The following is an 11,476-nucleotide window of genomic DNA, read 5'->3' on the forward strand; positions in this document are numbered from 1 at the left end:
AAAACTGTTTGCTGCAATTTAACAAGAGCCGGGGTAGTATTTTTTTCTTATTCCATTTTTGTTTCTTTCATTCTCTGTTCATAAAAGCTAACCCAAAACCTTCGTGTGACATTTACATTATATTCTGCATGACTTTAAAATGTTTCAGAAAAATTCTATTTTCATTAGAAATACAAATACTGTTACCTTGTGTGAGAGCAAAACCCTCAGCTGTTGCAAGGCAAGATACCCAGAAGAATTACTTTGAGTAATCTTTCAGTAATCAGAGATAAAACAAAGCTCTGTGTATGGCCAGTGTTTCCTTTAAGAGAAAAACTGAAGTTGTATTAAAAACTGACACTTCAGAATTTCCTTTTTTAATTAACAGTAAAACTATTTCTCACGCTTCCTATTTTCATGATGTCCTATGACACGAAGGTTAATCTTTATGAATTAGTCACTAAAAGCGTCCCAAATACAGAAGTCTTGTCTTGTGACATTTGCTCCTTATTTCATACAACAGTTTTGTGAAGTGATCTGGGTAAAACAGTGAAAGATATAGTCCTGGATCCACTTTTTATTATTTTAATTAGCAGTCAGTTGCCTTCCATTTTTTTAAACCACCGTATCATTCTTCCTCCTTCTCTACCCTTGCCCTGATGTAAATTTAGAACAGTTTCATTACACAGAAAAGCCCAGTGAAAACTGAATCTGCTGTTGGCTTTTTGGGGGGATTTCTGTGAAAGGATCTCTTTAAATCATGCCATTGTATACCTGGAATGCTGTGTTTCTTCTCCACTTTCCATCACTGCCATTCTGAATGCTACAGAAATTTATTGCAGCACTGACACAAAATCTGCAGAAATTTCAGAGTCTGCCTTTTCCACTTAAAAATCAGCCTTGGATTAAGGTCTCCTGTAACATGATGGGGAAAATACTCTCCTGTTCATCTTTTCTTTTTCTATTTCAGTGGCACTGTCAATGTTGAGAGAGGAAAGCAATCTGTCAGGTGCAGCTCACCCTTTAGAATAAGAAACATTAACATGTTTCATTATTCATAGGCTTCACTTCATATTTCCTGAGCTGCTCCCATCAATATCAAATATGCCAATTTCCTGCCTTTCAAGGTTAATATGAAACACCTCAAAGAGATTATCTGATAGGATTCTCCCCCCCCCCCCCTCTTATTTTGCCTGGAAAATGTATGATGAATATTTTTAAAGAGTGTTTTGTTTGACTAACATCAAAGGCCCAACCTGCCCATAGAAACAATCCTGTTGCATCCCACTCGGATTTGGCTCAGTACTGAGCAACCGAGCACGTGTGGTGAGGAAGACTCTAATTTTTACACCCACAGATTTCACAGAGTGTTCATAAGGGTCAGAGGTTGTTGTGGCACCTCTGAACTCAGAGGTATCCAGTCCCAGAGCCGTATTCAGTCTCACAGATGTATTTTGGGTGCTGTGGTTGTTTTTGAACTGAACGTGCACGTTTGCAACTGCACCGAAGAAACGTTTCGAAAGCGAACTGAGACAGATAAGAGTAAGAAGGGGCAGCAGCTGAGAGCTCCTGGACTGAGAGTTGAACTGAGTCAGACGGATAGAGACACAATTAAATCTGACTTTCTGTTCATCCTCGTGCTGGGAAAGCTCCTGCATCACTTGAGCCACTCAAAAGTGCATCTGAGCAGGTTTCTTTTCTCAGGTGAGGTGAAGAAGACACAGGTAGAGTGTGGTGTCTGTGCAGCCTCACCAGACAGTTTTCCTTTATTCTGAACTATTGAATTTGCTTTAATAACGTAGTGACACTCAGGTGGTGTGTGAGGTCACTGATCATCTTCATGGCTTCACGTGGCTCCTGCAGATCCAGAGCAAGGACAAACTCCTGACTGGATTTTTAACTCTAAGAGCAGGCAAATCCAGATGTAAAGAAATAAATACCCACACATGTCTGGCCTTTGGAAAAGGAAATAGTTCAATACAAGCACTTATTTTGTGGAGGACTTGAGTCTACTGGTCAAGACTGAATGTGTTAAATGGTTGCAGATTCTGTAACTTAAATTTGTGGGTTTTTTAAGATTGGGTTTTAAGATTTGGGTTTTCTGAGGAAGGGTGATTCAAGTGACAAAGGCAAGCATTGCTACCTCCTCTCATTCTTGTTTCCCCAAAATTAGAGTGGCTTGAGGGTATTTTTAAAAATAGATACAAGAGGTGTATTTGCATTCTGTTTCTCTAGGGTCTCTACCTTCAGGTTTTTCTCTGAAATAATGATATCTAAAAATGTGTTTGTTTTTAATGAAACCTGAGCCTGTCATGTAAGCACAAAACCCCAGGCCTTTAGAAGAACACCAAATATTTCAGGACTAAGGGTAAAATCCACAAAGCTGGAAAAATTAAACAGCATTAATTTCTGGGCCATACACTGAGGGGAGATGTAAGATTTCCAGCTTTTCAACCTGGCAAATTTGTGCTGTTTAAATGATGTTAATAAATAAAGCAATATGATTTTTTTTTCAAAAGAAAAAAGAAAATCCCATTTCCAAACAGTTTTCCAGGCAAAACATCATCATTTGCTACTCTCCAAACAGTGACAGTTTCATTGTCTGATCCTTTGTTTATCAGATACGATTTTTCTCCTGTGAACTTCAAACATATCCTGCACTTCTCCAAGTTCCAGAATCTTTTCCTACACTATAAATAGTTTGCTCTGTGACTATGTTTCTTTGGAAGATTTGCTGTCTCTTCTTTTTCACTTGTATATGGAATTTTCAAAGATGCTGTGACCTTCCATAGCCAAACCCTGTGCTGTTAATTTTTGGGTGGAGCGTTGCAGTTTTGCAGCAGATTGGTTTTGTTCTTTGATTTATGGTGTCTTTTTCTTCTTTTTTCTCCTAAATCTTTCCCTTGCACTTTTTGGGTGCTTTCACTGCTTAGGATGCAAAATCTGGAGGAGTCTTAGTGGGCAGTGCCTGCTTATGACTCTGCATCTCTCTGTGCATGTTCTCTGCTTCCTAAACCAGCTTCAGCAGAGACACAGACAGAAATAAAGCAGGTTTATGCAGAATGGTTTGATCTTGCAGTCTTTGCTCATGTCAGTAATTCCATCAGCTCCCTGGGAGCCCTTCCCAGAGCCAAGGCTGCAGGAGTTCATCCCAACATCTGTAAATGAAAACCTGTAGGACACCAGGCTTTCTCCCTGCCAGGTGGCCTGCCTTTTCTTTTTTCTTTTTTTTTTTTTTAAACACATTTATTGGATTGCCTTCCAAAATATTTCTATTTCCCACTGAAAATAACTCTTGTTTAAAACCCCTGCAGACGTTAAACCCCACAGAGAAGCCACTTGCCCCGGCTGAAGGTGACCCTGTGGGCCAGAGGAGCAAGGAGAGCTCCAAAGACAAGAAGTCCACGGTGGAGCTGAGCAAGCAGAAGGGCAGCAAACAGGAGAGCAGGGAGCAGCCAGACCCCCGGGAGCAGCCGGCAGCCGACACCGACTCCATCCAGAACGGAGGAGACGCTTCCAAGGAACCCTCCTACAAGAAGACAGAGAAGAGGCAGTCCCTGGGAGGGTTTTTCAAGGGCCTTGTATGTTGATTCACCTTCTCTTTTTAGTATTTCCCAGCTGTTAAACAGCCTGCAGGTTGTTATCCAGGGGGGATTTGTGCTCTGAGGGAGTGCAGCTTCACCGGGTAGCTTTGCAGGGCTTAGGCAAAAGAACAGCAAGATTTTGGGCAAAGGAGGGAATTTTGGGCCTCAGGGTGCTGATTCAAAGGCAGGGTTTGCTATGGGAGAGCTGTAATTGTTCCCACACCACTGTTTTTGGGGTTCATGCCTTGGCTATGGGGATGACTAAACTGCTCCTGTAGCAGGCACTGAACCACCTACAAATTAGGGAGTGTTTATAAGGGAAAAGTGGAGGTGGTACTGGTTTACCAGAGTAACCTGCCTCCCTAAACCACCCTGTTGGTGGTTCAGCTTTTGCTTCAGAGCAGCTAGGATATGCCTGCAAAATGGGAAAGCCCTGCAAGGAATAAATCAAGGGAGACCACTGTGATGGGTACGAACCAGCATAGTGGTCACAAGATAAGTACCTTGTGTTACCAATCAGCGATAGACTCGTTAATGCACACAAAAAGTACACATGGTATTTTTTTCTTCTTGCTTTTTGTTAACTCTTTGCCTAAATTTGCTGTGACCCCTTCACTGAAACCTGAAATGCAGAAATGAAAGAATTCAGCACACTGAAACGCTGAGTTTCCAGGAGAGTCAGTGTTACTGGTGCCAACTGGTCAGAGCATTAAATAGATGGAGATTTATTTTTCTGCCTGTCCATATTCAGGGACACATGTAGAAACAGAAGCACAGGTTAGACCTGGGACTGCCTCTTAAGCCTTGGCAAGAGGCTTTTGATAAATCAGGTAGAAGGATGCAGCTTAAACCTCTTTGCTCACATTGTCACAACAACAATGAATCTGCAGCGCTAGGGGGTCATTTTTAGCATCTTTTGGAAACATTATGTGCTAATCGAGCTTCACCACAACTTTCAAGTGATGCAAAGAAACCCAACAGATGTGTCTGTTGTCTGCAATGATTCCTAGTGAACCTGGCTGCCCTAAGAGATGTGCAGCTTTCTGTCTCCTTCCTCACTTCTGTCAGGGTAGAAGTAGAGCTGGGCAATCCTTCAAGAAGAAAAGTCAAGCAATAGAGATTGAAATACTGACTCAGAGTTGGAAACCAGCCCTGTTAGGACAGTGGGTTATAAAGCCACTACCATGCACACCAGTGTGACTCATTCCAAGGCAGATGTTTTTCCACATCAGAAGTGCTTTATTTGCACCATTTCACAGAAGTACTGTGTATCCTGCAGAGGGTGATTTGCATCACCAAAATAAGGACATATTACAAGGGGAATTAAGAACAAAAGAGAAATAACTTCCTGCAGGAGAGATTAGCAACAGCTCAGCCCACTGCCTCGTTGTTCTGGGGTAAAATCCTGGTCCATCATGAGGTTTTCCTGTATTTCCAACAGAGCAAAGTGCTAGAACTCACCTGGAGTAAAAACCAACTTGCATTGGCTTCTGCTCATCTTGTCTTCTCCCAGTGAAGCCACGAGGAGAAATCTTGTTGCTTAATATGACATGAAAAAGCCAGAGTTGTATAATGATACTGGTTATACAGCTCTGTGAAGGTCATGTGTTTTTCTGTCTTCACCCCCTTTGCCTCCAAGTTCTGTGTGGATTTTCATTGTGCCCAACATTGGTGCAAGTGTGTAATGTGAGCCACACTCACAAACACGGTGTGTGGGTGTCATATCCTGCTCTGGGTATTGCCAGCTTCTAGGAGGAGCAGGGGTGCTGTTACTCAAACTGCTTGGATGGTGGTGACATATCTTTTGTCAGCTGGAGGGGATGAAGGCAGCCACATTTTTCCAGCACAGGTTGTCTAGAAATTAGGCAAATGTTACCTACCTCTGTTATTTCTGGAGAAACGTAAGATTTGTTTCTCTGGTCTGGAGCTGTCTTGAAGTTGAGCCCTCCCTTGTTGCATTTCTCACTGCGTGAGAAAGGATTTGTCTGTTGATAGTCACTCTTTATTTTGTATAGTGTCATCCATTCAAGCTGTATCCAAAAATCCTTCATAGAGTTTAACAGCAGTTACAAATTTAAAATTATTCCAGAAAGGGAGATATGAGGAAGTGCAAGAAAGCAAGAAAACAGTCTTTCAAGAGCAAAATTACGAGAGACACAGAGAGAGGCAGGAAAGGTGTCTCAGATTCAAAAGGCAAGAAAAAGCTTTTAGATCAAGAGAGGAGATTGTGAGGAGGTAAAAAGACCATTTGTGGAATAAAACACAGAAAAAATGTAGAGGAAGTAGAGATGTTCTGTGAGATTTTTTTGCTTGCCTCAGTTTGGCTGTATAGCCCCTTATCTCGTGTTGCAATTATAGAGGCCAATAGTACTGCTGCAGCTTCCTTCTCCCATTAATAGAAGATAGTTCTTAAAAAAAGGTTTTTGATAACAGTTAAGCTGCTTTGGCCAGTTTATTGTGCTTTTAAAGTGTCAGCGGGGAAAAAAAACCAAACCCATAACAATGAGGTCTGTGTATGGAACATCTATCATGAAAAATTACTACCTCTCTTTGAATATCCTCTAGAAAATTATCCATACCTAAGAAACCGAGTTCTGCAACACTCCTAAAAATAATCTACATCTCCCAGGTGATCAGACTCAGCCCCAGGAAGGTGTAATCATTAATCTCAAAGTATTAGATCACACACTCAAACCAATGCCAGAATCTCCATTTCAAGATAAGAGCTTGAGTATTTGGTGACAACTCAGCAGAAAAATTCAGCTTTGTGCCTGATAAAAGGGAAGCAGGAGATATTTAACAGGGGCTGCAGCAGCTCCCGTGCCTGTGCCCACTGAGCTCCTCCTATTCTGCTATTTCAGTAGCAGATATTTTAACACCACTCTCTTCTGGATCTCGATTCTCTCTGGGAAAGGGCACAGAGCAAGAGGATGTCAGACTGCAGGAATGCAGCCGATGAGAACACTGCACTTCCAGCATCTGCTCCCAGTTGGGCCAACAAAGGCTGAAATTTTGGCTACAAATTGAGCCACTTTTGCAAGCAAAGAGTGTTCCAGCCCTGCATGGTTTGAGCACAGCTGATAAGGTCCAGTGGTTGTTCCTATGGCAAAAGAGATTAATTTATAAGCTATATAAAATGTATTTAGTGAGTCTTAGAGAGATTAGATTAGAAAGAAGCAGAAAGGGGAGGGGGGGGAAGGTTAATGACATTGTTTTCTGAGCTGGAATAACTCATACTCAAGTTGTCAGAAGCTGGGAGAGCCTTAGCATGTGGAAACTACTGGGACCTGTTCTGCCCAGAGTATCTGCTCCACTGATACAGGCTTCTCCTGGGCAAAATCTGGGGGAAAAAATGTACTCCAATACCACATCATTCCTGTGTGTGCACTTTAAAGTGCTCTGCCCAAAATAACATCTTCCACCTTAGCTACCAACTTCAACTGCACTGTAAGACAAGAGCCAGTGGTACCTGTGCTTCTGAATCTGAGGGCAGAGCTGGAATTTGCCCATTAGAAGGGCAGGAACAAAGTTCTTTATTTCACACCTGGCTTGGAAATTCCAGTTTAATGAGAATCATGAGCCACTCTCCCTCAGAGCTTCCTGCTTTAATCAGCAGCCACCTTGAAAATGGGTGCAGCAGGGAGACTGCAGCATGAGCAAATAACATGACACCTCTGCAACTGTGCTAAATGAGTCAAAAATGGGGATTATCTCAAATGAGCTCCCCCTCTTGTCTCCTCCCTCCACCTATTTATAGGAAGAATGGCAAATAGTATCATCCTGTTTCCTAGATTAGTCTAGAAGTGGCTTAGTATCTTCATGCCCAGACAGGAACAGCTATAGCTGACAGACTCCATTATTGTTTTAATGTGGGAAATCTTTTACCTGTTGTGTAGGTTTTTAGGGTTGCTGGATAAATTCAGAATGACTAGGTCCTTAGTATTGTTTGATGAATAAATGATGATTTGCTACACGTAAATGGCAAAAAAAATTTATTCTGCTGTATTTATTCTTCCAAACTCAACATAAGTGGAAGCAGAAGCAAACCCATTGCAGCCAGTTGAGCTGCACAAGGTCACAGTTAAAGACAGGGGATTCTTTAGGTCCATTGTGATTTTTGACTGCTCTCTTTCATACTTAGATTCTCAAAGGTGAAAAGTTAAAAGAAGATCAGTGAGGTGGAGTGTAATCATTATAAAACCCCCACTGTTTTTACTTCCCTGAAAGGGGTGAGGAAGTTGAAATCTTTCACTCTCCATGTCTGACACAGAATTGTCCTGAAGTGATGAGTCAGGTTTCTAGTAGAAACATACTGTGTGAAAGGACAATTCACATATGATTCTGCACAGTTCCCATTGTAGGGAAAGCACACAGCAGCCACCTTTAGCTTTGTCATGCTGGTTTTTCTGTTTAGCATGCAATGATTTGGGCATCTGGCTACAAACAGCATTGGCATCCCACGCACTGTTAACAGTGACCTCTGAAACACTGCTTGTGGGTCCATTTTGCTGTCACCTTCTGAAGTTGTGATGACTTCAAGGCCAGTAAAATTAGGTCAAGCACCTTAAACTAAAGCCAAGTTTTTATCAGTTACCAGTGAAAAATGTAGTTGGTATAGCTAGAGCTATACATTTCCTTCATCTAAGCTGGATTAGTGTCTTGAACTGGTGCCAAACCCAGAATTATATTTGCAGTGTAAGAAAAGCTTTATCACTTTAACATTGTAGAATACCTGTCATGCATAAAAGTATTTAATGTTCCCTTAACCTAGAGCAGACCAAGGCTGGCTATAATACACTATTAATCATGCTTGAAGGACTCTTAGCACGGTTTCAGTGAAGCATTTAGGCCGGGGAAATTTTAGAGAAAGTTATGCCAAAACCCCTGTGCTACAAGCACGGCAGCTTGGCTCTGGGGTGTTAGCCCAGTTTCTGAAAACAATTGTTTTCCATGCCAATTGAGAAAATTATGTTAAAATAACCACATTTAGGCAAAATCACAAGCAGTAGATTTCTGGGGTTCTTGAGAGGCAGACAGTGCTCATATGCTTATACATATTAAATAAAGGGCAAATGAAGAAAAGCTGGGAGGTGGAATAAGTGGGAAATGTCTGGTAGCAAAACTCTAAGACAAAATTCCAGACTTAACCAGTTCTGAAATATTTGATAGTGTTTCTGAAGATCTCCCTCTTAATCCACAGGGTTCCAAAAGGACGTCTGATGCAGAGGTGCAAACAGATCCAGTGTCCATCCTACCTGCTGGGAAATCCAAGTAATGGCTCCACGTGGCTGCTGGAGGCTCAGCAGCTTTCTGCGAGCTCCCTTGCAGTAGACATGACTCATTCTTTTCCTTTACATGGCTGTCATCAAGTGCCTGAGGCTAAAGCAAACACTGGTGTATCATTTAAGGTATATCATTTACAGGGTTTGTTCCTTCGGTGTTAGAAAGCGACTCTAAAGATCACCAAGCAGTGTGCTGCATGTTTAAAAAAAAGGTCATGTGGATGATTTTAAATCTGTAGAGGGTAGGGTATGTAAGGTAGGTAGGTGGCAGTGAACTAAATAAAAGGCAGGAAAAAAAATGCACGTGACAAAGGAACGTAGATTGGGCAGCAAGGCATGAGCAACAAACCCTCTGCTTTAGAGAGCTTTAAAGCAGCCAGGAAAAACAAAAATCTCCTTTGATAAATCTTATACTCAGATGTAAAAACAACCAAGTCACTTTTTGTGGTTTTTCAATAGAGCTGAAATTAGCAGAAAAAAAAAAGCAAAAAAAAAAAAGCCTGCCGAAGAATAGAATCAGTGGTTATAAAGTTATGCTTCCTATTGGTTATTAATGGAAATTAAAACGCTAAAATGCAAAGGCTTTACGTGATTGAGACAACGTCTCTCTCGTCTGGGTGAGGTGGGATAACAAATTAAAAGCTATTTAAGGTTCTAATAGGAACACAAGAGGGCACCCACGTCCCCGTGCACTCCTAACACCAGGCTGTACCTACAATCCTGGGATTAATGTTTCTCAGATCATAGGAAACTTAGTTGTTTATTCAGATATTTGTTTTTATCCATACTTGTAATTAATCCTAATAAAAACCAAAATCAAAGCTGTCCAGGCACCTCCCTGCTTCACGAAACTCCTGTAATAACTGTAGTTAATAAGTTTTACAGAAAATTAAGATTTCTGTTTGTTCAGTCCTGGGCAAACCTGTACAGGGAACCACAGGCCTGATATTTTAATCCCCACTAGCATCTGAATGATACAGTAGTGTATATTTTGACCTCCTTATCTTTAAATAAACTAATACTTATCCTTTGGAAAAAAAAAAATCCTTTGCTGCTTTAATTTTAAAACAAAGTTTGTTATTTATGTCCCTGTGGTCTGATGATTGATGTGACATTAAGGCAGAAATGAACACATACAAACCCTGCCCATGGAGGGAATAGCTGTTATTCATTCTTTATGGGAGTGAAGATTATAACTGGAAATCAGGGGAGAAATCTGTAAAATCTGCAGAATTCCAGTTCTAACTAGTCAGGGAGGTAAAGAGCTTTGTTTGTCCATGAGCCACTGTAGGTTGGTTGTGTTTTTGCAAACCTGCAGAGTTGGAGTGAACAACCAAAACTTGCTGCTGGTTCTATGCACAGGGAGCACAGACAAAAGGTTCTTCAGCTCTAATGGCACTTTCTGTTCCCCTCCCTGGCACAATGGGCCTCTCATGCCATATAAAGTGATATCAATCAAGAGGGACCGTTTGCATATTTCCAACCTGATTTGTAGCATCCTATTTGTACATCTGTGTGGGACCAGTGACTCCCCCACTATGGCAGCATGAGAGAAGAACTGGGCTTATCATGACCAGCTTTGCTACACACAGAGAGAAAGAAAAAAAAAAAAAAGTTTTAGGCTTTGTCTACATTACATGAGCTTTAATTAAATCAGTGCATGTAAGGCTACATACAGGGAGACAACCACCATGGTTACACAGTGGTATGAAAGTGCCAGATGTCAGCACAGTGTGTGTTACCAGAGCAGAGGAATAAGCTGCTGACTTCATCCTGCTGTAATTGCCTCTGTGTTAGAATAGTATTTAGGCATTTTTCAAATAAAAATATGCTCTGGCTATTCAGTTACATTATAGAATCACAGAATGGGTTGGGCTGGAAGGGACCTTAAAGATCATCCAGTTCCACCCCCTGCCATGGGCAGGGACACCTTCCACTAGCCCAGGTTGCTCCAAGCCCCATCCAACCTGGCCTTGGACACTTCCAGGGATGGGGCAGCCACAGCTTCTCTGGGTAACCCGTGCCAGGGCCTCCCCACCCTCACAGGGAGGAATTTTTCCCTAATATCCCACCTAACCTTGCTCTCTGTCAGTTTGAAGCCATTCCCCCTTGTCCTGTCACTCCAGGCTCTTGTAAAAAGTCTCTTTCCATCTTTCTTGTAGCTCCTTCAGGTGCTGGAAGGTCACAATTAGATCACCCCAAAGCCTTCTCTTTTCTGGGATGAAAATTTAGACTGTGTATGTATTATTATATTATAGACAGTGTAGACATTAATGTTATATTTTGGACAGATCAGACTTTCTGTGGAAGAGAACAACCCTTCCCCAGCCCACTGGTTTAGGAGCAGGTCTGTGCTGATTGCCCTCTGTATTCCCGAGGCAATTAGAACTGCTGACCACGTGACTGGACCGTATCACTTGGCAATGGGGCTAATTTCAGGAATCAGGAAATCCTCTTGGCAGAAAAACAAGAAAAACAGTGAGTTTGGCTGTAGATGCCCCTCATGCCACGGAGCTATTATTGCAGATGAAATAACGGTTAGTGTTGGCACTGCCTCCCACAGAGAAACTCCCTGAATTTTTTGATTCCTCTCTGATAGCAGGAACAACACAAGCTTTGAAGAAGCCAGTC

General features: G+C 41.8%; 1 protein-coding gene across 1 annotated transcript in view; it reads left to right on the forward strand.

The window, feature by feature from the left end:
* Window positions 1-9,670, forward strand: part of BCAS1 (brain enriched myelin associated protein 1) — a 42,215-nt gene extending 32,545 nt beyond the window's left edge. The window contains exons 10-11 of the mRNA XM_050313925.1: window positions 3,294-3,560; window positions 8,764-9,670. Coding sequence (XP_050169882.1) covers window positions 3,294-3,560; window positions 8,764-8,838 — 342 coding nt within the window. The 3' untranslated portion in view covers window positions 8,839-9,670. The remainder of the gene's footprint in view (window positions 1-3,293; window positions 3,561-8,763) is intronic.
* Window positions 9,671-11,476: the final 1,806 nt, after the last annotated feature.

This window comes from Myiozetetes cayanensis, unplaced genomic scaffold (genome assembly GCF_022539395.1).
Source record: "Myiozetetes cayanensis isolate MyiCay16 unplaced genomic scaffold, myiCay2020 scf19, whole genome shotgun sequence".
NCBI classification, from domain to species: domain Eukaryota; kingdom Metazoa; phylum Chordata; class Aves; order Passeriformes; family Tyrannidae; genus Myiozetetes; species Myiozetetes cayanensis.